General features: G+C 41.0%; 1 protein-coding gene across 1 annotated transcript in view; it reads left to right on the forward strand.

Moving 5' to 3' along the window:
* Positions 1 to 1,349: 1,349 nt before the first annotated feature.
* LOC132332416 (band 4.1-like protein 4B) overlaps positions 1,350 to 27,513 on the forward strand; it is a 72,615-nt gene continuing 46,451 nt past the window's right edge. Inside the window, exons 1-3 of the mRNA XM_059856713.1 lie at positions 1,350 to 1,669; positions 6,921 to 7,036; positions 16,461 to 16,586. Coding sequence (XP_059712696.1) covers positions 1,561 to 1,669; positions 6,921 to 7,036; positions 16,461 to 16,586 — 351 coding nt within the window. The 5' untranslated portion in view covers positions 1,350 to 1,560. The remainder of the gene's footprint in view (positions 1,670 to 6,920; positions 7,037 to 16,460; positions 16,587 to 27,513) is intronic.

Genomic DNA, 27,513 nt, shown 5'->3' on the forward strand with positions numbered 1-27,513 from the left:
GTATCAGACACCTATTTCTATTGTTTCCTTGAGGCAAAAAAGCCATCAGAAGTGCCTTTATTGGCAGTGGTTGCTTCATGCTGGGAACCTGCCAAGATTAATATACACAACATTCCCCTCCCCGCCTCCTGCTTTCAAAAAGTAACCAGCATAAAAGTATTATTCAATTAGTACCCAGTCAGAAACCTCATGTTGTCTGAAGTTGTTACTAAGAAGACAGTGATTATTAATGATGTACCAAACTGTGTGTTTCAGTAGAACTTTGGAAATGATACAGATGTGTTTATTTACCAGACGACTGGTAAATTTTGCTTTGAATCACTCAGTAATCTGCAGAAAACATATATAGCAAGTGTCTTAGGTATAATTTGTTCATTGTTCCTTTAATTATCCGGTTTGCCTTCATTTCATGTTGTCAGGTTTTTTGGCTGCTGTTATTAATAAAAGCAAACTGAAAAACCATGCAGCTGAAGATATAATTTCTTTAGCATATTTCAAATAGGCAGGGGATTCATCTTTTGTTGAAATGGATTGATTTACTGCAACTACTGTCTAATGCACTACTATAGAATAAGTTAAAACCTTATAAAAATTTTAAGCACTCCTCTGAGGAAAGCAGGTTCAAATCATTTGCAATATCTATGCAGAATTATCTCAATCTTTTTTGGTTGCTGGAATGGAGAGAAAATATCACTTCTAGATATTCACTGTAATTTCAAACAATAAACTGAAACAGTATCAGTTAAAGCTAATGAAGAAAAGCAGCACTGTAATTTGTCACCTTTCAGTTAGAGATGATGACTTAAAATGTCAATGTGTCCCCGTTTGCCAGCTATTGCAGATTGACGACAGTTAATCTCCTAACTAAACACATGCAAAACCCCCCACCAAGACCCAAACTAGTTATACCAGCACCGGTACAATTCATTTTTGACAAAGTGCTATTTTGTATGTTGTTATCTGTAAAATGTTTTATTTCCCAATTTTTTCCCTAAGTCAGAATTTTTTTATATAGCTATTTTGCATCATAAATTTGGAGAGCTGAACATTTTTAGGAATGTAGTTTTCCTCTGAGACTGTTCCTTGGTCTGCTCTTTGGACAATTTCACTTTAAAAGAGTTATTGTTTTCTGCTTGATGACTTTCCTTTCCCAGGAAAGATTCTAGCAGAGATTATGTACTGTGTAAAATCAAAAATAGTTCTGATCTTAAAGTCATACAAACAAGCAGAGGCATCCTTATTTCTCATCACATAAATCTTGTGGAGATAGAAAACTGTAAAGATTTGGGATAAAAAAAAATTTATTTACAAAAATGCTGTGCAGTTTTTCCCAAGAAAGTTTTCACTCTGTCTCTCCAAAAGTACAATTGGTGCTACTGTTTACTGCTCTAATTTGAACTGGATTTATTTTGTAGCTATCCATTGAACAACAGCGATCTGCATCCATTCAACAATAGCGATCTGCATCCGTTCAACAACAGCGATCTGCATCCGTTCAACAACAGCGATCTGCATCCGTTCAACATTGAGGAGAATGGTGGAACTCCATATACCGCAAAAATGGCTGCAAGGCACCACCACCACCATCGGCATCACCACCACCACGCCAATTATGGTGCCCTTGCTCCCGAAACCAAGGACATTGTTTCTGCAGTTCCAAATCCAACCAGTAAGTCCACTGCAGTGATTGTTATTTCAGTGACTGTGCTGATTTCAGGTTTGTCTCAGGCAAGGAGGCAAAGGAAAGGAAAGGAAAACAGTGTGCGCTTCGGTTTTCCTCCTTTAAGAATGTGCCTCCTGTTATTATTTGCTAGCTTTGTGGCATGTGCAAATGAGACAAGATTTGCAATTTCCTTGGTTTGCTGCAGGGTTGTGGGATTTGGTGTTAGGTGGGTGTTCCATAGCTGAACAAATACCCCATTAGTCACAGATACTGACTCTCTCTTTAGCACAGGCTCCTTTTGCATTGATACTATTTGTTTGGATAGTTTCACAAACCTACCCTCATCTGCTGTTGTCTTTTGCTGATCTGTCCAGCTGGCCCTCAGCCCTCATTGTTTGGATCTTGTTTTCATGTCTGGGCACAGGCAGCAGAAATTTTGGAGCCCTGGACATACAGCATCTTGCTCTTAGTTTGGGTAATCGAAATAATTGCAAGCTTTAGCAGCCAAGACTGGAATAGTCTTGCTTCCTTAGTGGAGAAATTCTTGGCTTGTAGAAAGCAACGAGGAGAGAAGCCTATCCATTCCTGATGCAGTCTGGGGGAGTTTGGGTGGAAGTCTCTGCTGCTGAACGTGTACAGTTCAGGCATTTTTAAGGGTACGGAGCTTGGCCAAATATTTTACATAGGAATTGGAAGAGAAACATCCCTGTCATTGAGCATTGCTCTCCAGATTTACAATCTCTGCACTCTGCAATGTGTCAGATGCGGAAGCTGTGTAAGAATGTCAGATGATGGGCAAAACAAAATATGATCTATTATATTCCTCATCTCAAGGAAATGATGAGTTCTTCCCTTGCCCAGTTTTTGCCTTCATAACTGTAAATGACCCTGAGACAGCTATCCATTATGGAATCTTTCACCCTGGTCAGTTAATCTGATAACTTTCAAATTCCTGAAACCAGGGTCTTGGACTGTACTGGGTGACCCCGACTGTAAGCTCTCCCATCTCAGCAGTATTGCACAGACATCTGACTGGACAGGCACTTTAATCAGACTTAGTTTCAGAAGATCAGAAACGTTTTCTCTCATTTTCTTTCCCCAGGAGAGCGCGATCGTTTTGAGGTATTCCCATCCCGGCCCTGCTCTGCAGCCAGCGGCCCCTGAGGCGGGGAGCGCGGGCTGTGCCGCTGCGGGGCTGCCCCGGCCGGCCCTGCGCGGGCTGGGCCTCGGCCCGGCGCTCCCGGGGCCGCCCCGCATGCCGGGCTGGGCGCAGGTGCTGGGGGGTGCTGGCACGGCTGCGCTGGAAAACCTCTCCCGGCTATCAGCCTGGCACCGTGGGAGGCGGTGACCTTTCTGCGGGGTGTGCCAGCCCATATTTTCCTTTCCCAAATTAGAGCTGAAGCATGCCAGGAAATTCATTCAGAGCCAGCTATGCTGCTGCTGAGTGTCCCGACCCAGAAGGCACTGCCGGCCGTGCTTCCCCCGGCCCCCTCCTCGGGGCTCCCCCATCCAGCCCACAGCTCCGTGTCAGACTCCCCTCCCGGTGCCCCCGCTTCAGTCCCCGCAGTGCTGCTGGTCTCCAGCTCCCCACCGCCCTGCCCTGGGCCCACCTGCGGGACAGGAGGTGATCAAAGAAACAGCAAAAACCACACAGCACAGGGGGTTTATTCCAGCACTCTGCCTCCTCTCAGGTCACATAGATCTCCTGCTTCTCCTTATTGAGAAACAACCTTAGGAAAAGCCTAGAAGAGCACAAGGGCAAACATCAGGAGCAGTTCTCTTTGTGCTCAGTGAGATGAAACTGGGGCCCGGGAGGCTCCGTGTCCTCCCCCAGACTGGCCCTGGTGGTGGGGAGCAGTGTCCCTGGCCTGTCTGGCAGCTGCCATGCTCTGAAGGGGACTTCAGAAGCCATGGAGTGTATGGCACCTTTTGCTGGAGACGGATTCACCTTTCACTTCACTTGGTCTGCTGAAGACTGCTCCACACTAACTATTTGATGCAGAAGAAGAGAATTGGTGCTGGTTCTTGCCCAGTGCCTGCGGCACCGAATGCCAGTTCCCAGTTTCTCTAAGGGAGTGGAAAGGGATGGGACACCTCCAAGGGGAGGCTGTGGCGCAGCTGTGCTGACTGCTCCCAGCTGAGCTGTTTAGGCAGCTCTGTGCTGGGTGTCTTAATGCTGCCGTGCTGCCCCACTGCAACCCATTCTCTGTGGCACCTGTGCATTCAGCTGGAGGGGCAAAGCTGATTTCCCTTGAGAAGCCAGTCCATGGTTTTATCTGGCATGTTCATGCTGTGAGAGCAGTGGCAGTCTGGGCAGGAGCACTTCCCTTAAAACAGAATTTGACTCACTCATTTGCAGCTTGGGGTGATGGGTTTAAGTGCCTTTTCAAGGTTGGTGCTCAGGGGACTAGGGTTGGTTTGTTTTTAATGGTTTCATTAAAATGCTGCTTGGGCTATTTCAGCCGAGAAAACTCTTGTAGAGAGCCTGTGGGAAAGGTTCACAGTGCATGTACTGAAATGGTTAGGAGCATGCTGGCCATTGGCTGTTTATGGAAGACATGGCACAGTGTGTGGGCCAAGAAAAAATCAGGCAGAGAGGAAACACTATCAGCAGTCTGCCTCAGGAACGTGAGGACATGGGAAGCTGATGTCTGGCTCCAGGCTGTGTGGAAAGGCCAGTGCCGGGAAAGTGTTTCTAGGAAGTAAGTGGTCACTAAAATGGGGATGCTCTCAGGAAAGAGGGTGCTTGTGACCAAAATATCTTAAGTGGAAATGCCTGAAGAGCAAAAAGATCTCATAGGGCAAATACGCTATCCTAGCAGAAACTTCCCCATAAGGCTGACAGAGGTGACACCAGCACTTAACCTACCTTGTGCTTTTCCATGGGACCACAGGTGTTTTGTGACTTGTTCCAGTTGCTATGAACTGGACTCATCACTGAGCTCTGAGATGGTTTTGAATTCATCTGAAGTGGAATATGGAGTGACCCACTGATATGTACCCACCATCAGGCTGAGAGGGAGAAAGCATGTGCCTTTCTTTCACTTACATCTATTCTAAGAAATTTTAAAATTCCAGTGCAATTAGTGGGACCTAGGCAGGAGAGAAGGAAACAACAATGGTCCCAGCCAGGGTTCCTTTAAATACTCATTTCATGTTTCCCAGCAAACCCACAGCACAGGACTGTTACAGAAACAAACAGAAAACAAACCCAGGCCAGACCTGCCTGATTTTTTCACATTCCAAGTAATTTGTCTGCTTCAATTACTGGAGGAAGTGAAATCCAGTGAAACAAATCTGACATGTGTGTTTATGAAGGCAGCTCAGCAGAAGATGTTTTTTTCCTGCATTCAGCCTGATCCTTGCACTTGCAATGCTACACCTCACCTCAAAGCTAACATCAGGTCTTGTGGTGCAGCATATCTTCCCCCAGCGGATCCCAGAACCCCAGTCTCACTCTATGCAACAGCAGTAGGCCTTACAGGGAAGAGAGGGTGAGCTGCTTGCTGAGCCTAATTGGCATGGCAAGGTTGTGCATGGATTACCAGGTGCACATGAGCAGATTCACCGGCAGCAGCTGGGGCTATCACCGGGAGCAGATGCCAACACGTATGCAGTGCAGCTCACAGAATTTTTATGACAGAAAATGAGGAACGGGAAGAGGGGACCCAGGTTGCCTCTTGAACTCTGGGCTGAGCTTGCAGGTTACCACTTCAAAAAAAGGCATCCTTCACTCCTGATCAGCTCGCTACAAAAGACCTTGCATAACCCTGAGCAGAGAATGGTCTAACATAGACTGAGTTTCAAGCTGAAAACAGCACTTTGAAAAACCACGACGCTGCCAGATCCTTTCTTGGAATGAAAGCCTGGGTTTGCCAAGACTTAATGCTGACTCAGGAAATTTATGCCTTTTGTAGAAATTCACTTTTTGCCTTTTCTTTTGTTTGTTTTTGAGGTTGGGTTAAAAGGCTAAACTGGCTTGCTTGTCTTCCAGAGCCCTTATTTTAAACAACCAAAAAAACCCCCAGCTTAAAAATCAGTTTTAAATAATAGCAAACTCGAATAATTTAAATAAGGCACTTTCCCTCCTTTATTTTCTTTCTTAGGAGGAAATTAGAATGATTTTGTTTCCTCAAAAAAACTGCCCATCATCGTGTCTGATTTTATGGCTGTGGTAATTTATTCCCAGGGTATCAGGCAGTTTCACAGTCTCATATGCACAGGAGCAGCTGTGATGTGAGAAATGCTGAACTCTGGCAACACTAACTTGTGATGAAAGACCACCAAGAGGAGGTCAATGCTGATATTGTAACCCTTTCTAGGACATTATTACCTCAGGGTCTGATAATGTTTCACTAACGCCAAAAAAGAGCTTTTTGCTTATATCCCTCTAAGCTGGTTTTAGCAGTTTGTCTCTAGTCAGCAAAGCCCTTAATGTATATTTAAACAGCTGTAGAATTAGATCTTGAGTGAATAATATTTAATATTCTTAGGACAGCTTAAGAACCTGATCCAAACCAAACTGCAGTCAGTGCAAGATTTTTATTGATTTCAGTAGGCTTTGAATGAGACTCCACAGAACTGGATTGTTCTCAAGAAGAAATATGGGAGGACACAGAGATTTGTTAAATCATCACATGATGAAGTTTCTTTTTTTCAGAGTACTTGCAAATATGTATATATATGCCACAGCATCCCCAAGATGATGACAGAGACCTTTTAGGGCTGTCTGAAAAACTATTTTTTTCCTTGTCTTTCTGTGTCAGTGGCTTGCTCAAAATCTCTGTTGACAAAGCACAGCAAATTCCTGACAACAGTCTTAAAGAGGCTGGCATATAAATAAAGATGTCTGAGAGAAGCCAAAAGCTATACTCTGATCTCTTTACACATCACATGTTTTGAGAGTGGCACCTTGGCTGCATAAATAATCCCTCTGGTGTCAACTAAGTTTTAGAATATAGAGGGGATAGAGGCGGCGGGGAGGTAAGGAGAGAAATATCTAGCCCAAAGCTGGCAAAAGCTCTGCTGAAATGAAAGGATGGGTGAGAAGGAGGAGGGGGAGGTATTGTTTGCTAAATAGAAAAAGGCGAAATGACCCAACAGGGATAATTATGAAACATTTTAGAAGGTCTTACAGAGAAGATTCTTTGCCGACCGCTGTCTCTGCAAATGCAGTTCAGTGTCTTGCTCTGAAGTTCTTCTGTAGCCTCCCTTCCAACTGTCTCTTTTTCTTTCTTTCTTTTGGGCATCCTTTTAGAACTGAGCTCAGGACTTCCCCTTCTTTATGATGAAACTTCTCATCTGAAGAAAATAGAAACGGAGAGTGTGAAGGTAGTTGGACCATGGCCAGCCCTGCACGTCAGCATGAACAAGGTATAGCATATACATATATACTTTTACATATACATGCCAGAGCACCTTTGTCACTTCATATTCAAAAGCTGCTGCTTTTTCACCTTCAATTCAAATCAATATTCATCTTCAACTGGCTTGCTTTTTAATCACCTCTCACCATCTTCTTATGGGACTGGGATTTGGTTTTAGATTTAGCATTTCAATCAGCTTTGCCTTTTAAAATTTCAGAAGCTGCTGCAACAATGTTATGCTATAGTTTTAGTTTAGTTGTGAAGAGTTAGTCATCTAGGCAGCCCAGAGCTGTAAAAAAATAACAACACTTTAAGTGATAAAAAAAAGAAATCTTGTTTTTCTACATGAGGAGTCTGTGTTATGCCATAAACTCCCCCTGGCATCTGATGTTAGTGGGTGTTTTATGAGACAGTTTTTGCAGGGGTGGCCGAACAGCCATGTCCTGCTGTTTCTGCCAGAGATCAGCAAGTCAGTGACTCTTCGTATCCATGGGAGGACAAATCCACTGTGCCTGAACTATGATCCCTTTATCTGAATCTGGACCAGGATCTCTGGTTTGCAACCACACAGGTCCTGAGCTGGACCCTGTGAAGTCAATGAGAGCATTGCCACTGTCTTCAAAAGAGGTGGGTCCTGGCCCCCAGTGACTCTGTGTAGACCTTTAAAAAGGAAAGTGGTGTTTTGGGAGTTTTTTTCAGCTGGAGGAAGGACTCAACTAAATTATTTTACCTTGGTTTTGCAAAGAGCCTTTTGTTATTGATATTGCTTCAAAAAGTCTTAGGGAAATTAAAATCCAAGGCAACATGACCAAGTGTACCAAAAACACAAGCACAAAGGGACTGTATATCTATATAGCAGAATCTTTCTCTTCTCTGGATGAGAGATTCCAGGAGATGGAAGTCAAGGCTAAAAATCAATGAGGCAGGTGTTTCTAATGAGAAAATTAAATACTGGAATTTTTTTTCAACATTACAGTTAATTGAATTTATTCTATAATGGAGGGGATTTACTATCATTAAGACTTCCTTGAACAACATTCAATGTTTGTCATAGGATTGTGGTGTAGTTCAGCTATGGACTGCAGTCCTTATGCCTTATTAATGTAGTCATGAGGTAATGACCTGTGTCATGATTTTGGGAGATTTCTCAATGAACAGAGGAAGATAGAATATTTAAGACTTTATCCCAAATCTATTTGGTTTTCACCTGCAAGGAGTTCTAATTTTGTCTGTCTCAAGTGGGAATAAAAAAGATAAATCGTAAAGTCAACAAACTGGGGTGAAATGGGAAAAAAGTCACCTTTCATTCCCATGTACATTTCTCAGGATCATCTTCTAGAAATATTCTCAACTGGTAATAAGTACAGCTTTTTATAGGCAAAACTTGTTAAGCACTGACATAGTTTGCCAAAGGAAAATTCTCCATCACAGACTCATCCAATGAATACCCAGGTTTTGTGAAAGGACTTGTGTAGTTCAGGTGTGATTACTGACAATCTATCTAAAGCCTAGTGGAGAACATTCACTCAGGTGCAATGTCCAAAACATGCTTTAAAGGACTGTCCTACACTATTGAGCTCACTGAGAACTGAGTTTGGCATATTTAAAGGGCCAAAGTGAAGATGTGAGAGGACTCCCTCCACACTGACCACAGCGCACAATTAGGTAAACCAATCTGACCTGTGCTGCACAAAAGGTTCAAAGATGTGATCTTAGTGGTACCCCTGTGATTTCAAAATGAGTAGATGTATGGTCTGTTTTCTTAAAGTGAAAGCTTGAAACACTTTGGTCCTGTATCCCACCCTACTGTGAAAGTAATCCAAATATTGAACCTGCAACTTCTGCCTGATTTCTGATCCTCTTGCTCGTTCACATTCACTGCAAGTCTGTGAAGGGAGGACTCAGCTCTTTTATAATTAAAGGGTTTTTTTGGCTTGTCCTGACAGCTCTAGAATCTTGTCCCCAGTCAGATGGATTATTTATTTAAGGACTAATTAGCAGAATCCAGTATCATAACAAGTCAGAGCTTCACAATAAATGCAGCTGCACAGTAAATGCAGCCTGTGTCTGCTGTGATGAGTCTGCCATCAGTCAAAGTTTAGCTGATGAAAAAGTCTTGTAATGAGCACCAAGAGCTGCTAAATGCTTCTGTTTCTGGCAGAAGCTCAGCAAAAGGCAAGGCTAGAGACATGGATTGTCTAATGAAAACCCTCCCCTGGCAGTCATAGAGGGTTTGGGTTTAAGAACCGGGCAGCATTCCCATGAATGGCAGCTACCATGTGAATGCAAAAGAGACCAGCCCTTCAAAATTTATTAAAATTACTGGTTTTAGCAATCTAAAAATTGTACATACTCTTGAAACTGGTCCAGAGTCACCAGTGGAAAGCATTTCAGTGATCCAGCCCTACAATACAGGCTATGGGTTGTGACCAACAAGTCATTCTGAAGTTATTTTGGCCTTTCATTTTTGGTTTCTTCAAGCACCATTGTCTGACCTATATTCTGGTGAAATGTGTATACAGAGCTCACAAATTTAAAACAAACAAACCACAGGTCTCTGAGCTCTGAGCAGAGCCTGGAGTTGCCTCAGCAGATGACTTCTCCAATGAAAGAGAGACATGCTGCAAATATTGGACTGACTCTGGGCTGAAATGCCATAGAGCACTGCCCAGCAGAAGGGTAACAAGGTAGGTTAGACCAGACTGAACAACCCCAAAATGTGACAAGAATTTTTAACTGAGAGTGGAGCCTTCAAAGTTCCTTTGGTTATGGTAGTTAGCTAGCTACTCAGTCCAGCAGCAAAAAGGTTTCAATGAGTGTTCAATGTGTCTAGTTGCTGGCAAAAAAAATGGAGCGTTAACTCCTCTCCTGCATCACTCCATTGATTTCTGGTCTACTAAGTGCTTTTATGGCCTACTCTTGCATCCTCCAAAATATTATGCTTAAATAAAACCACTGAAGCTGTTACAAAGCTGTTTCATTTACTCTATTTCTGATTTAAAAAAAAAAAAAAGGAATGATTTCCACATCTGTTGTGGAGTCCCAGTTTTCACTCCCTCCCTTCTTGTTGCTAATTGTTATTTTTTTCAAGCAAAGTGCTTTCAGGCTGGAATTTGTCAGGCTTAATAATCGACCCATAGGAGAATTAGCAAGAAATTGGGTAAATTAGATTCTGCAGTTAATTAATTTGATTGTCTGCTACAGCAAACTTTGTCTCATGGGAATGATGAATGGATGTGTCCAACCTCTTTTCCAGAGCTGTTTGGTATGGTGTACGTGTCTGTCCACCTACTGAATGATGAAAGTCTGTTTCAACTTGTGTTCAAATGCCCTTTGGTGCTAGCAGACTCCTTAATCTCCAAGACAGACAATCCTAAGTGTTGTAGCTGTGAATGTATTTCTGATTTTCTTCTTGGAAGCCTTTCATTAGAAAAATATATTCTTCCATCCCCCATTCTTTGTGTGTGTGTGTGTGTGTGTGTGTGTGTGTGTGTGTGTGTTTATGACGTGAAGCTAAGAATGTATTGTTAGCATTTCTGAAATCTCAGGAGTCTAGTAATTATTAGCACAGCTGTAATTATGGCGTAAAAATTAGGAATAATAATACATTTCAAATTGTTTCTACCTCTTTTCCTGGTGCCATGCTCACCCTTTCCCTACACCTTTGGGTCCTAAGGTTGGTGATTTCATTTTGGTGGGGTCAGAGGGGGAATTATGATGGTCATAGAATCATGCAACCATTAGGTTGGAAAAGATTTTCAGACCATTGTTTCCAACTGTTAAGCCAGCAATGCCAAGTCCATCACTAAACCATGTCCCTCAGTGCCACACCTACACGTCTTTTAAATACCTCCAGGGATGGTGACTTCCCTGGGCAGCCTGTGCCGATGTTCTATCAAGGCATGTTCATGTTTTCCTATTTCTCCTCACTCTACAATATACTTTGGGTCCTTTTGTATGTTTTCAAATAAGCTTTTGCATCTTGCTTTTTCTTCACTGGTCTACATCTTTGCGTTACACCCAAATTTACTGTCCGTGGTGGCTTTTACATATATATGCTATATATTGTGTCTTTACTTTCTTTATTTTCCCTAAACCAAATTTTGTCCAGGTTCAGGCCTGCACTTTAACTGGCCATTGGTGAGTTGTTTACAGCCATGGGTCCCCAGTGCCAGACTGTGCCCTTTGCGCTCCCACTCCATATCAGTGAATTTCTAGACCATGTCCTGTGTCTTCCCTTCTCAAAGCCCCTGGTTTCGTATCAACCCTACATTGCTTTAAACTACATGTTTGTGTTAGAGTCCTAAAAACCTTATTCTAAAAAAAATATGGGTGTTTTTTATATAAATTTATTGCTGCTACAGCTAAACTTTGTAGAGCAAAGCTGCAGGCAGATTGAGAAAGGTTCAGACAGAGCTAGCCAGATGAGCCTTAACATCTTTGCAAACTCTGCTCAGAACTTATGGCCTTTTGCTAGCAGGGCAAAAGTATATTATAGGACTGCCCTGTTACACAGGTTGTCTGCTTCCAAATGACACCACCTGCAAAAATCTGTGGAACTATCTGCTCTCTGCTTAACAGCAATGTCCAAAGCCACTGGGGTTTCAAAAATCATTTGTAGTTTAAGAAAACTGACAAAATGAAACCCACCTTTTTGATGTACCTGAGACTCTTCTGTGTGGTACACAGATCAGAGGGTATATCCAGGAAAAAAGGCTGCCATGGTCCTCTAAGACTGTCATGAAGCTAGCAGTGACAGAAGTAGAATTTAATAACATTGAGCAATAGCATTTTATTAAATAAATTTTATACCAAGAATTAAAGAGGTTTGCTCCAAGGATATAAGCATAACAAGACTTATTGGGAGTTATATTTTTCATTAGACCAAGTAATAGCTAACCTGATGAAAATATTTAGTGTCTGACAGCTTAATGAGGGGTTTGTTTATTTGTTTTTTCAATTGTACTTTTTTCCTAATAAAGAAGATGCAGTTTCCGATTGTAAACTTTACCTCAAATAAGAATAACACATAATTGCACAGGTCTTATCATTGTGGTATCTGCTCATAATTGGTGTTAGCTGTCACATGATTAAAAACAATAAATTTTCTGGTGAAAAAGGGGCAAAAGAGTCTGTAGATGTCCATGCACATTTACAGATGTAGTGGAGTCTCAGGAAACCTCAGTTAACTAATGTGTTTTCAGAACCTATATATTTGTGTTGTCTTTGTTAAAATTTTACCTCCCACTAGTAGTGAGGACTAGCAACAAAAAAAGACCTGCATTCCTAAAGAAAATATTAATTTTATTCTTTTGTTATCTCCAGTCAAATACATGTTTTAAACATGCTGCTTGTCTAAGAAGAGGCTATCAATAAATTCACAGAGGCACAAGATCATGAATCTTGCCTTTGGTACAAAGTTTTATGTGAAACAAAGTATGAACCTTTTAAAGCAGAGCTTGGAAATGTTATCTACAGGAGTGGTATTGCTGTGTTTCATGCAACTATTTTTATCTTCTGTATGTGTACTTAATATTCACTTAGCTGTGCAAACCAAAGACAGTGTCATCATTATTTAACACTCTACAAATCTGCCTTCAGTTCTAGTGTCAGCAAATGTAATTGAATTTAAAGTAAGTGTTTGGGAGGAGAAAAAGCAAATGTAAGGCTTCAGTTACAAAAAGAAAAAATATGCTTCTAATTTTATATGTGTATATATCTGAGCTTGTTTGACTTTTTTCATTTAAATGCAATTCTCCAGTGTTCCATTTCCATGGAAAAATAAAATTCTGCATTAATGGTGAAAAAAATGTGAACACATTGCTGTTATTGAGATCAGCAGAATTGGACATGGGAAACTGGAGATTTATCAGGAATCCTAATGGGTTTTTTCTTAATTTCTAAACCTTTTAGGATGTGTTTAAATTGCAATTCTAAGCAAGAATATTATCTCTTTAAAATGCAAGTTTGACTCTAGGACTTTCACTTGAGAGGGGCATCTAAGATTCTTTTGAATTGTGTCATAAAAAATTATAAAATAGAAAGTTTCATTAACATCCTGCAATGCTTAGCATTGTAATAATTTCCAAATACAATACTCTGAGTGTATAAATTAAAACAAAATGTTAATAACTGCCAGCCTGGCTCAACAGATGAAAAGCTGCTCTCTTTATGCTGTGAGCAGTGAGGATTCTGGAAATATAAAATTTCTCTATTATGCAGTAAAATAAAGTAGAATACAGCTTTCATTCTTGTAGCAATAGTCTGTGGAGATTCCTAATGCAGACAGGTTTTAGATCTTTGATTTTCTTACAAATTCGTGAAATGAACCACAGAAGATTCTGCATGTGCTTTTGTAGCCATGAAATATTTTCTTTTTCATTCTTGATGACAGTTATACTTTAGGAGTTAAACTGGGAGATGAACAAGCTTGTATGTAAAGATTAGTGCCATTTGGGAAAAATATGAGCTTATATAGATGCTTAGAAGTGCTAATAGTCTGCAATAAGGAGGTGCTGCTTTGTTCTGTGATTAAAGTTTACTTTTCATCTGGATTCTCAGCACCACTGACTCTGTGTGTAATAGTCTCAGCTAATCAGCTGTGGGAGAGTGGAATTCAGCAATGATTCAGGATGTGCTTTTCTGTGGTAGAAAAGACTGCCACTGCCAAGGCAGGCAGGCAAAGAAGCCTTTGACATGTGTTCAGAAGCTAAAGAAGGCCTGGGTCAGACCAAGTACTACCACGCCCCATGTGTAGCGTGGGTGCAGTTGGCATTTCCACTGGGACAGGGGGATGTGGTGGCCTTTGGCTGCTGGCTCAGCAGCTGCTGAGCAGGACGAGGCCGAGCAGCAATTGCAGCAGTGTCTGCTCTTCATGTCTGACCAGTCACTAAAGCTGCTGCTGCTCCTGTTGCAGTGCAAGCAAAGCAAGTTTTGCTTGCTTGAAGGTGAAACCATTAAAGTGTGACCCAAACAAGGACTAAAGCAGAGCTGAATACCCAGCACTGGCTTCTGAGATGTTTGCACCTTCTAGAAGCAGCTTTCTCTTTCAGCCAGGTCAGCCACCATCAGTATTTGGACTTCTCAGGAATCTCAGTGTGGGACTTGCACATCAGATCTCACACTGGGGATTTCTGTTAAATGGAGTCATCTGGAAAATACTGAAAACAGCAGGAGATTTAGATATTTTGAGGATTCCCAGCTATAGGGAAGCCCTGGGAGTTTTTAACTTCATCTTGGTCAATGTGGGAAAATTGGACAGCGGAAGAAGAACAATAGGAATGAAAAATATCTATATCCATCTGAATAACAGAGTGATGGGGCTTGGGAACATTTCTTGTAATGAAACAAGCTTGTCTCCTAAACAAGCCTCAATTGTCTTGCTAGAGCAAGTAAAATACAATTGTTTATTCTTGCTTGACTGAAATGTTATTTAATTAGTATATAGTGTTAAAACAAAGGTGAGATTTTGCATGGCCTTTAGAAATGCCACTGCTTAATGTGTTGTTTTTTCAGCTGTTAGAAATCAATACACATGAACGCTGGCAGTAATAACAGCCTTTTTGAAATGGGTTCACTTTGTCTACCAAGAATATCGGTGAAGTAAAAGCTGTGCTTTCTTTACAAATAATTTTGTCCTTTTGATTGTCTCCCCTTCTCATCTTCACAAGTATCCTAGAAAAGACACCTATGGCAATCAAATATTTCATCTTTGGGTTTGGTGCTTTGGTTTTTTTCCATATACTTGCCGAACTATTGTTATAATCAAGACTGAATAGATGACTACAGTTCCATAAGTTGCTCCAGCTAGACACTGTCACTTTTCATTTTATGTATTTTCTTTTTCCCTTAGGAGGAGACTGGGGAGAATGGAAAGTCCAAATATATCTTCCTCTAAAAAAAGTAAATGTAGCTTGACAAATAAACATGTAAGAATTATTAGAAATTTGGCAGAGAAAAAAAAATCTCATGACAAGCAGTCTTTTAACAGACAGTTGTTCAAAATCATACCTGGCAGCTATGGAATTTTGGATGCAGAAGGCTGCTAGACCAACTTTGCTTACACAGAAATATCTTGCAGTCTCAACAGAGTTCTGCTAAGGGCAGGCTCTTTCCCTCCCCAGTGTTTGCTGAACAGTTTCCTCAGGCAACACAATTGCTTTTGTGACTTGCACCACTTGCAGGAAGTGTTCCCCGAATCTTGATATTCCCATTTGTCTGTGCTTGCTCACGGAAAGAGTCAGTAAGATTGTAGTTACCATCAGCCAGTGGCATGCCATGGGGGAGGGCAGAACGAAGGATAAAGGAGACAGATTTTGAAGTTAAAGGGCTAATGATATGGTAATTTCAGTAGCAAAAATAAGATTGGTTCTGTCTTGAAATACTTGGCAGAGGTGAATCTTGCAGATCACTGCACCTGGTGTACTGATACATTAGACCTGTTTTGGCTGAAATCTGAATGACAGCATTACATATCTGTTCTGTCGGGGTGTATACAGCCACTCACCCTTCTCAGCCATGAGAGCAGAAAATGAATGCACAATCTAGGCTGTTACTCATCGGTAATTCAGGTGTCACTTCCAGGAAGAATAGGAAAATTTGCAGTGGCTGTAATGCCATTACCCAATTATTCTCTAAAAATATGTGACGTATTACAGTTTGATTGTTTAAGAGTTCATGCTTGCAGTCCTGGTCTCACCATACTCTCTTTGTTGATACATTAGTCTTACATTGTCTTTTTGTTTTCCTTTTCTGCATGGGAAGTTTATTAGTGTGGCATTTCTGCTGGATATAGTTTGTTCAAAGCACAAAACCTTTAGGTCATGTTTGACCAGGGCACTACACTAACTATCCTGAGGCCAAAATTTCTGATTCAGATCACTGCGTAGGTAAATGATTGATATCAGGTGGAAACAGCATCAGCAATGTTTAAAGTTCCTTGATTTTTCTTTTCCTTCTGATGAAGGAGACTTTGCTCGGCTTGCAATTAAGTAGAGATTCCTTCACATTTCTCTGGTTAAACTTGCAAAGCTTTGCATTTTAAGGGTGGTGTAAAAGGCAGTGTTCACTATAATTGTGCTGTTTGCTCTTCTGTCTTCTGTGGGATATTCTGAGACAATGTTTTGTTTCCTCAGCGTGATCACAGGTTTGAACAGCCACTCCAGGGCCTGGCTGGGCTTTTCTAATGTATCTTCATTCCACATCATTTTCTTGCTTCTATTACTCAGGCTTCCCTGGGGCTATTCTTGTCTTGAGCATAGTATCGAGTCATTAAATATTTTGAAATCTTCTAAGATGTATCTATCAGGGTATGAATATGGAAGTTTTAGCCAGTATTTCTGAATCAAGTTATTACAAGTAAAAATTTAACCTTTGATAATTTTATGAACTTATCTTTCTAATGTATGTCACTGCTTTTTTAATAAATGCAGGCTGAAGACAAGAAGGTATCGGAAAAGACTCTTCATGCCCCTGTGTCACCTTCATCTGTACCTGACCATTTGAAGTGCAACATTCTCAAAGCTCAAGTGGAAGCTGCTTTTAGAGTAGGTGCCCAGGTAATCTGAGTTTAACACTCTGCTTTTTTAGTTTTTGCATAGCTTTCACCAGTTTTCCAAAATCCCATTGTTCCTCCTGAGAAAGCATGCAATTTTTGGTCAAGTATACACACTGACATAGCATTCACTAGCTGCTCTGCAGTTTCTTCAGGTAACTCAAAATGATTGATATGGTGGAAGTAGGAAATTTATCCCAACTGACATGATTAATACAGCCAGGAGAGGCTAAGAAAATAGGAAAGATGGCCTCAGGAAATCTCTGTTTTGTCACTGTAGCTTTTAGTTACTTTGTAGGTTAGAAAGAGTAACCTCTGGAGTTTTCTGAGGCTACCTGCTACTCATGGAACCTGGGTTTAAGATTGTTCTAATGATAATATCTGTATATCCAAATTGAACCTTTATTTCAGGGGATGAGATTTAGATGCCTGAGTGTGAAATATTAGCTAGTCTTTTGCTTTCCTACTTGTTGATGTGCTTTTAATTAAATTTTAAGCTTCTATTTTCACTGCTTGGTTAATGTTTACATTAGATACATCCTGTTTCAAAAATACTCTTTTAATAATGCCATACAACTGAAAACTGATGTTAAATAGCATGACTATAGGAAGTTATTTTCCCAGTCAGAGGTTGAAACCTAAAGTTCGTTACTATTCTTTAGTGAAATTCGTGGACAAAAGATAATGCCATCGGTGCCAAAAAATAAAGCCAAATACAAAGTTTTAGGAAGAAAAATAGAGGTAAAAAGATTTTTATAATGTTATCCCAAGTTCCTGTGGTATCATGGAGCACACTATTCTCTTTGAATACGAATTATGTTGGTATTTCCATTGCATTGTTTCTTTTCACAAGAAAGTGCCAGGTCAACTTGCCCTGCAAAGGACTTGGTTAACAATTAGCTTTGTGTATTTGTTGTTCCCTGGCAGATCTTTCATTTGAGAGCTACATTACATCTGGTCTAGCTAGATCTAAGTAAGCATCAAAATTTGGTTATTCTGACTGCCTTAGATTTCAACAGCAGAAGCCATAAATCTGGTAGCATAAGGGGGAAGGAGTTGTTTGGGTGATTTTTTTTTGTCTTTTTGTTTTTGCTTAAAGCAGTTCTCTCCCCTCTCTGAACTCTGTATTGTATCAACTGTGTTTTATGCAGCATATTTCTGCCCTTGGGTTTACCTTCTGTTTTTCCTGTATGTTTTTTTCTACAGGATGTCATGGTATACTTCTCATATTTGTATTTCCTCCAGAATATGCTTAGTGGTCATGTTTGACTGGCTAGTTAAAGGCTGAAAGCAGTGTGTGCTGCTGCATTCAGAATACATTATTAGGGCAAGATAGGAAATGTGCTTAACGTATGCATCTCTCAATTGACCTGCTCTGCCTTAATTTTTCAGTCTGAGGCTTTCCAAGAGAAAGCATCTTGGGTTGCCTTTTCTGCCATAACCATATTCTTTAGCTGTTGCTGTGTTGTAAATAATTTTTACAGCAAAATGAGCATTCCTCTTTTCCTTCTTGCCTGTGTTGTTTTTCACAAGGCTTTAAAAATCAAATTGGATTAAGTAGATATCTGTGAACTTGGCCTCAATGAGAAAAATCTTATTTCAGGGGAAGGAAGGTAAAGAAGACTGTTGCAGCATAGCATATATTGTGGGAAAATAATGGCATAAGGTTCAGTTTGAAATCCCTGAAAATTTCACTGCTTACAAAGTGTGGCTTAAGATTTATAGCCAGTAAAATAGGAAGTCACCTTAATCTTAGAAATCCTGATTCAACTACCTGCTTAGCCACAAAATTGCTTGTGTAACTAGAGATGAGTTCTTTTGCACTTGAGCTCCCCTCCTGTCAATTATAAAATGTCAGATACATTGCAAAATAAGCAGGCAGAGACTAGGGAGTGATCAGCTGTTACAGTAAGAAACTGTGGCTACACAAGCACTGAAAAGGGTAGGAAAAATGGTCATGGTGAAGGAGCCAGTGGAAACACAATATTTATCCTCTAGAAGGTGGGAGAAGGGAAGGCTGCTACAGGAGGACCTGACAAACCCCTTTATGGTATTAGATACCATAAATCCATGCAGTTATCTTCTCTACCTGCCCCCAGCCCTCCAGACAACTAGCTGAATACCAATAGCTAAGCCATTTCCCAGTGGCAGTTCAGTCATCTTCTGGGAAAAGTGAGCTGGGATGGAATTACAGTGCTGAGAGATACAGTATCCTTTCGAGGGAGCAGATAAGGAATCATTTTCTTCTTGGAAGACAACTATTAAACTCCATATATTCCCCCAGGGCTGTGATCCTGCCCCTCTTTGACCCCATGTGACATATCTTGCTGCTCAGTATATCTGGAGGACTAATGATGTTACCCTCTGCCCAATTCTATCTTTTGATGCCAGTTCCATATTATATCCCCAAGAAGTCTTGCCTTCTGGCCTTATTCTTAACACTCCAATTTCTCATCTCTTCTTTTTTGTACTGTCATATTTCAATTTACTAGGCAGCCAGAGCAAGAGGTATATCTAGGGTCTGTAAGGCACAGCCTATATTCCTCGAGTTGTAAAGCAAGGCAGCCTTGCTTTTCCTCATGTAGTGCACAGTTATTCCCATATTTCATGATAGTACAAAAAATTAAAAAAAATAGAAGGGAAAAAAAGAGAATTTTCTCCTCTGGTTTGTAAAAGGAAGAGGAAAGAAACACTCTGTCTTATGCACATTGGTGTTTGAAAGGAAATGTTCTAAAGGCATGTTCTAATGTTTCAAAAAATCTGTGGTCTAACTCGTTCTTTTTGAAACTTCATGGGGCATCTTCATTATGTGGTTAGGTTTAAAAGCATGAGAAAAATATTGGTGCACTGTAGGATCACATCCAAAATTAACAAACTGTTACTTGAAGTATTTGTAACAGCTCTCCCTTCAAGCAGTAGGAATATTTTCAATACCATATGCTACTAACATCAGGATGTGACAAGTTTATGAAAGCACCTCCTGCATGTAGTAGAAGAAGAAGCTGTTCCTTGTTAATTCAGAGAATTGAGTAAATGTTTGCAAATAGAAAATATAAGTTGGGACAGAAATTTTTGTAGTTTACCTTTTTTTTTTATGGCAGTTAGGCACCAACACAAGAAAGAGTCTTAGAAATTAATGATTCCAGTGCTTATGATTTAAAAAATGAAACTAGGGGAAATGTTGCTAGACATTTAAAAATATGTCCTGGAATATGATCTCTTTGCTTTTTCATTTCAGAATTTTGCCAAAGAGCTTATCACATTCCTAGAGGACAATACATCTCCCACAGTTATAGCCCTAAGTTAGAGACAGAAAATTTGTAAGGTTATGGTGCTGATCACTTAGCCCTGCTTGTGGTTTAGAGTTATAGAGCAGCAGAAAACTAACATGAGTGAGGGTTGTTTTATTTTATCTGGTGAAGCAGGAATATTTATGTGATACTCATCTAAATGTGGAATCAAACTGCAGTGTGCACAGTGATGCTGGAAGCTGGATCTACGAGCTCACTGCCATGAACACCACAGATGAGAAACGTGAGGAACCCACATGCAGCTGTGGGAATCTGTGGTTTGCACGGGGCATGCCATATTTACCTGTAGGGCGAGAGCAAATGAGTAATGTTTCACAATACACCTCTCAAACTGTGCCACAGGGATCTGCCACCTTTTAGCTGACAGACTACATGTCACAGTTCCCACATAATTAAGCTCCAGGGGAGTCCTAAACACTGTGAAGCAACTGACAATTTTTTTTTTTTTTTTGCATATATTCCAGGCTCTTCATTTGAGAGGTACTCGTATAAAGCTGCAGTAAGAAGCTGTCAGAATACAAAAGACCAGCTCTCCCTAGCATTTAAAACCCCTTTGCAGCTTGCATGAGTCAGTGCTGATATGCTGTGATTGAGCAGACATAACTTGTTGGTATCAAACAAAGAGTCCCTTTTGCCAAAAAGTTCATGGCCCAAGTGAGGAAGGAAAGATACTTGAAGGCTTCAGTTGCTATTTTTATCCATTTTGGCTTTGGACAAATCCTAATTATCCTTAAAATTAAGCACAGGGTCCATAGCAAATGTACAGCTATCTCAGCAGGGCTTTTTATTTTGGCAGGCAGTGCTCTAGCAGTTTGTCATCCACAAGTGGTGTTTGTATTCTGCACCTGTTACCCAGGCTTTCCTAAATCCCTGGGTTGATGTGAGTCCAGCGGGTTAGCACAGGGAAGGATCCCTTTTCTCACAGAATTCTTCTGCAGCTGATTTTTGCGTCACTCACATCTTCCTCTCGTCTGCAGACAAGGGAAAGCCAAGGTCATTCTGCAGGTACATTTTTGCAGTGCAGTTTATAGAAGACAAATAGAGGTGACATTACTACTGAGCTACCTTATGGGTTGTTTGCTGAGAAAAAAAAGTGGTGAGAAAAGGTGGATTGGAGCTGCAGGGTCCTTACAAAAGAGCATACAAAATCCCATTTATTTCTCCTTTTTCAACCCCAATGGAAACTCTTGGCCAGGGAGAGGTATCTTCAATCAGCCAGGTTTGGGTTCTCAAGCCATTGATTCCCCTGCCTTGGTTCTCAGTAAACAAAGGGACATTTAGGCTGAACAAAGGGACGTTCAGTCCTCTACCCCTTTCACACTCTCACTTTCTTGACAACCTATACACATGCAAATTTTTAGGCCAGGTCGATAGCCATCTCTCTCTTTTTTCTCCCTTTCCTAGAAACAAGTACAGTCCGAATATCATGTAGTTTTGCCTTAAGTTCTAGAAATATGTGAGTAAGTGCAGGTTGTCTGTGCTGTTTAGAGTTGTCTTGAGGAAAGGACAGGTCCGTGGTACAGAAAATACCTCAAGTCATGCAGGATACCGGTGTCATCCTGTGCCCTCTACATAGGTGCAAGCCATGGCTGCAATGTAAATGAGACTGGCATCTATGCATTATTTATGGTAGAAAAGGTGCATAAGTGAGGTGATCCACAGTGCCGGTCTGTCATGGCTACATCTTTTGACGATTCTTTGTCTCTTTTAGTGTTCTGCCTCCTTTAAGGAAAGAGCCAAGTGTAAGGACTTGTCATCTTCAAAGTCCAGATGCTTTTGCCATATATTTTTAGAAAAAATTCCCCGTCTTTATGTAAGCTGGGTCTTTGGAGCTTTATTCACTTAAGGAGATCTGGATTCAAACCCTAATCAGGTCATGAATGAAAATAGAGTAGGTGAGGGGAAGACACTTGAGGATTTATAATCATATGTGATCTTTCTTATAATAGGACTTGAACAAATCCTTCTGGATACCCAGAGGAATTCTCAGCTTTCACTAGATGTTGACTTAAGTACCCTGAAAGGATCAGCTTTTCCAACATTTCAGGCTCCTTCCATCATGAATTAGTTGCTGTTTGCTTCCCTCTCCTCCTTTCCTCCCTCTCTCCATCCGTCCTTATTCACAGCACTGAGTTACTGCACAATTTGACAGTCTTTGCACAGAGATCAGAACTGAAATTATGTGAGCATAACAGGTCACAGCTGAGGTGTTCAGGCTGTGGGGGAAGCTTCCACAGCTCCTTATGTACACTGTGCCTTCCTTGCTAAAGCTGTTGCTGTTAGTCACCCACTTGGATGAGCAATAACCTTACTGTCAAGTTTCAGGCTAGGTAAAAAGAAGCAACTGCTCTGGGACTCTCAGCTGGAACAGCAGCAAGTGCAACATCGCATCAGTTATAATTGTTCATAACAATAGAATTTAAAAATGGCTCAGCTTCAAATTCTCTGTGCTCAGTTGCTATGTCGAAACAGGTTTGCTCAACTTAAAAAGTGAGGCTAAGGAATTTGATGGCTCTACAGGTATAAAAATACAAGATTTTGATTGTGTGTGGTGAATATATGATACATGGCAGTTCATTAGAAGTGTGTCAGCAATGATACCTCAAAATCAGGGAAGGATCTGAGGAAATTATGTAGCAGCCTTGCTGGAGGTACAGGAGAGGGGAGTGAAGATTTATATATACAGAATATGGGAACTGATGAGATCTTGAGTTTATTCCCTGAGATAGTGGAGGGAAATGTGGCAGTGGTGTCACAAGACTCCCAGAGCTGTGGGTATGTCAGCTCTGTCTCCTCTCTGAAACTCTGCCAGGACATGATGAGACAAGTGCTGTTAATTGCCGTGATGTGTAAGAGCTCCACCACAGCCCATGGTGCCAGACCTCATTCAGAAGGAAAAAAAAGGGAGTAGTCTGTTCCCAAGAGACATAAACATCATGCTTTTCTGCCTGAAAAGTTACATTTGACATATTAAATCACCAAGGTAGGTTTACCTTGGCAGAACATTCTTCCTGATGACATGTTCCTTAGCCTGTATTACCTAATGAGATCAGCCAACATTTGGCATGGCTGACAAAAGATTAAATTGTTGATAAAGAGCTGAAAAATCAAATATGATTCAGGCCTCCTTACCATCATTACAGATTCAGAAAGAGCCAAGATAGAGAAGTATTTCCAGGCCACTGCAGTGAGAGTCATTCCTTCCATACCTTTGAAGATCTCCAAACATGTGAAAGCTGTGTTGCTCTCCCTTCCTTTCTGCAACTGAAAACTTTGTGAAATTGCTAAATAAGAGCCATCATATGTTTCCTATGAGCCTTCTAGACCCTTGTCTTTCTCGGACGAGAACCTGGCACTCCCCCTGGGCTGCAGTGATCTGATTCTTCATGCAGTGGTGAGAGCCACAGCAATTCCCCTTGTGAAGAAAGAGAGACACAGATGACACTAGCTCCCCATGGTGCTTGCTTGAGGCATGAACACAGACTGCCTTGCATAGTGCCCCACTGGCAAAAATCACAGAAGGCTGCACCCAAAGTTCTGTCTTTACTGTATTTTCCTTCTTGGTACATGCTTGGTGCAACCAGTTCCCATTTTAAGGTTCTGTCCTCCATTACCCTGGGGCTAACTCTTTCTTCAGAAGAAAGCTGAAGGAGCTGCTGTTCAGTAGGCAAATCCAGCCACCAGGGTTTATGAATTCATGTATGGGATTACTCTCATGGGCCAGAAAGTGCTTCCACCTCCTCTAGAAATCTCAGCAGAGTCTGGTGTAGCATCCCTGGAGCATCCACCCCCTCTCTAAGGCTCCAAAGAACTCAGCTTCCAAGACAGCAGCAGGGATTAGCACTGCTCAGGAGTTGACTGAAAAGCAGTCTGAGAAATCCCAGCTGCCCATAGGTAGATGGCTCAGAGAGCTGTGGGCAAAATTTAGATATTTTTCTCCTCTTTTCATCCTTTGGTGAAACTATTTCTTAGCAATCATCTGTGAAGAGAGCCTGTACAATGACATTGCTGCCCAGTCATGTTTCTTGTCCCTTCATAGTATAAAGTAATGCTTAAAATGATAAAGTAATTCTTTGTTTCTAATATCATCCAGAAAGTTAATGCTATATGAAAACAGAAAATTAATGATTTTTCTTTTCCTCTGGGCCTGATGCAGATAAAAAAACGAGAACGGCATTGTGTGGATGGATTATATGGATAAACTTTTAATTTGATTTGCAGTCTGGTAGCCAGAAAAATGGCTTGTTTCTCTTTGGGTAATTATTAAATGAATCTGCTTCTGTATAAATTGGTTTTCCAGGTCTGCTATTCCCTGAAATCTCTCCCTCAGAGCAGCAGCATCTGTGGGAGGGGAGAATCTGCCTTAGTTAAGATCTAAGCAGCTTCATGCTTTGCTTCTGCCTCTGTCTTTCTCACGCTTTCCCAGCTCAGTGCTGGGCTTTAGTGGGTAAGAGCCTCTGCCCAGCTCTGTGTGTACATTCCCTACCAGGCACCTCCTGCCACCCTGGGCTAAACCCCCTTTCTCCATTGCTGGAAGGCATCCTGCAATGGAAACCCAAGTCCTGGCCCCATCAGGGGCATTTATTTTCACATGAAGGCAAACCATCTGGGAATTACATTACAAAGGATGTCTACAAGCATAACCCGTGTTCTACAGTCATGTCTTTTCAGTAAGGCTGAGAAAGTCCTTCTGTGATCAGTGAATGTGATTTACAGTGTTAAGAAGAAAAATAAAAGCAACAGGCTGCCAGGTGATGACTTGCTGACCTCATTTTAAAACAGAAAAACACCCTAAAAGCCAATAAGCCCTCAAGTGAAGCAGGGGTTGTACACTTTCTGACAGCTGCAGCCCTTTGCAGAATTTGCAAGTATAACATTTTCCTATGTCTGTCATTTACAGGTAGGGAGGAGAGGCATAAGGTGAGAAGGATGAGCCCATCCTTGTTAATCTGTACCTGCCAATGCATACCCATGGCACCCTGAGGACAGGCCTCATCACCTGAGGCTGTTCAGCCCCCCCCCATTTCTTTGCATGCTCCCTCCTTACAATTTAGAATGGGATTACTTGCTCACTGGTCTGCAGTTCTTACTTGTGGGTTCAGGAGTATTTTCTGATCTCTAAAACATGAGTAATAGCAGAGAAAAAATAGTACCAAGAGAAATTCCTCATTGATGAAGGACACTGGTCATGCTGTTTGGAATATATGACTTCTTGAGATGCAGGCTTAGCCTTCCAATGGAGAGAAGACAACAGAGAGAAGTAATGTAGTCACAGAGCTGAGAAGCCACCAAGGGTCTAACACAGTGAAGCCCTCTCAGCTGGCTAATGAGATCCATGGCATATTGCATTTAAGTAGGTGGAATTTTAATAATTTCATTGCTAGTCACAACCCCTGCATTGCATTTTTGATCTCTGTAATCTCTTTTCCATTGTTGTGTTCAAGTGCATCTTAAAATGCAGATCAATTACTTTGGTGAAAATTGGAATGAACTAAAATTTATAGTTTTAAAAAGTAACCAATTTGACACATAATAAGCAGCTAGCTTGACAGGCTTAACAATAAAATGTTGATAAGACATCACTGTGGAAGAGGAGACCTTGTATTAGGTTTCTGACAGCTGGATTCACATTTAGAGATTTCAGAAACCAAACAGCTTTATAAAATGCATTATAATTTCTGTAGAACAAAGAAATATTGCTTCCACTGCTCATCTATGCCAACAAAGAATGATTTTCAATGCTTTCTCTCAAGTCCTTAAGAACTTTTTTCTTTCCTTTCAAGAAATCAATAGATTTTGAATAAACATCATGCTAGACAGAGCTACTAGAAGACTAGTAAAAATGTTTTCTAAAGCTGAACTGAATTTCTTAAAGCTACAAATTTATTAAAATTTTAAAATTGTACTCCTGATCCCCAAATGGTTTATGATGTGACATTAATTCTCCGAAAACCTTGGCAACTAAACATTTGGTGGCTGGGTTACAATGACTGTGGTGTTGTGATAATGTCCCACATTTATCTGATTCCTTAATTTCTGGAGTGTTTATGCAGGACTGAGAAAACCTCTGCCTGAGGGAGATTAAACCCAAATATGTAAAGGCACTACGTTGGAGTGGAGCTTTTCCTTGTAGCTACTGCTGATCCTGTTCTCCTCCAAGTAACCTAGCTGTAAACCAGTTTCCTCTGTGTAAACTAGCCCCCTAGGAGAGGGATAAACCTGCTGATGAGGGTCAGAAGGTCCCCTCTCTGCAGATGGGGGCTTTGGTATCAACATACAAGGTTCAGCAATTCTAATAGGAAGGGGTGAACTTCCTGCTAAAGGACTTGTCTCAAAATGCCCACAAACCTATCACTTCAGGTACTTGCCTGGGCTGGAGAAGACCCAGAGCAGAGTTCTCTTTCTGTCAGGCTCCCAGTGCTTCCAGTTTAATTGCCCATACAGTTAATTGTGTGTACAAGCTGGAACAGTCCTTTCCCACCGTGGCTGATGATCTGGTAAATAATGATCTGGGAAGTGGCAATGAAGGTTCTGTTCCCTCTAGCACAAGGGGAAAACAAACCCAACACTATCACAGCTTGGGTGATTTCCCCAAGCACTGAGTATCCCTACTGGTATTTTTATTTTTGTTCATCTCTAAGGTGTAGAAGAAACTCAGATTTGATTTTGTTTCCTTTTCTTATGAGTACCCACAAATGGAATATATCAATTTTTATTGTAAGGTCATATGTAACATTACAATATTTTTACATGTCTGTAAAATCCTTTGATTTGGATTTGATGGATTTGAAGAAATCTGTTAAATCCTTTTTTAAGAGGATTAGACTGACACATTTAATTTAATTTGATCTGGACCTATGGCCTCAAATTACTGTGGTTCAGATGCTGAACACTGAAAAACCACTCTGTTGTAGGCCTATTTCAGTCCCCTTCTGCTCACATAGCGGGGTGCAAATGTCACAATCTGAGAAGTCCCTGACTGATTTGGAAATACTCTTGTCTCTGTAGTCAGACAGTCAGTGTAGTAGGGGACAGTGTTGTCCTCACACTGGCATTTACACATGGATTGGAAATACTGCATCTCAGTTGAAGAGTATATCAACACCTGCCCAGATTGGGCATTTCCTAGGTGATAAAGCAATTTCCATCTGAGTTATTTTGCAATACTACTATTTTCAAATCAACAGAAAAGTGGCATATGAGAGACAGGACTCAGTAATTTAGCAGAGAGCAGTAGTGAGTGAGATTTTATGTGAATTGTGCATACAGTGTGAATATGTGTAGGGAATTGCCTTTTTCAGTTAGATTTTCAAAAACTGAATGAAAGTTGGCGTCATTATTTCAGAATAAATGTTTATTCTACTCCAATTGAAAGGACAGCTCAATTACAGTATGTTTGTCTGTGTAGATTTTGTAATATCTGCTCAAGTGCTTTCTGGAGGAGCCACAAATGGCAGTGTTCCTTTCTTTCTCCTCCAGTACCAATCTCTCCCTTACACTATTGCCCTGCACATTGTACCTTGTTGCTCATCACAGTGAATCTCTGCTGTAGGAGATGAAAAACCCAAAACGATCATGTCTTTTAAATCTGGGCAGAGTAGGCATTTTGGGTACTGCAGT

This window comes from Haemorhous mexicanus, chromosome 1 (assembly GCF_027477595.1).
Source record: "Haemorhous mexicanus isolate bHaeMex1 chromosome 1, bHaeMex1.pri, whole genome shotgun sequence".
NCBI lineage: Eukaryota > Metazoa > Chordata > Aves > Passeriformes > Fringillidae > Haemorhous > Haemorhous mexicanus.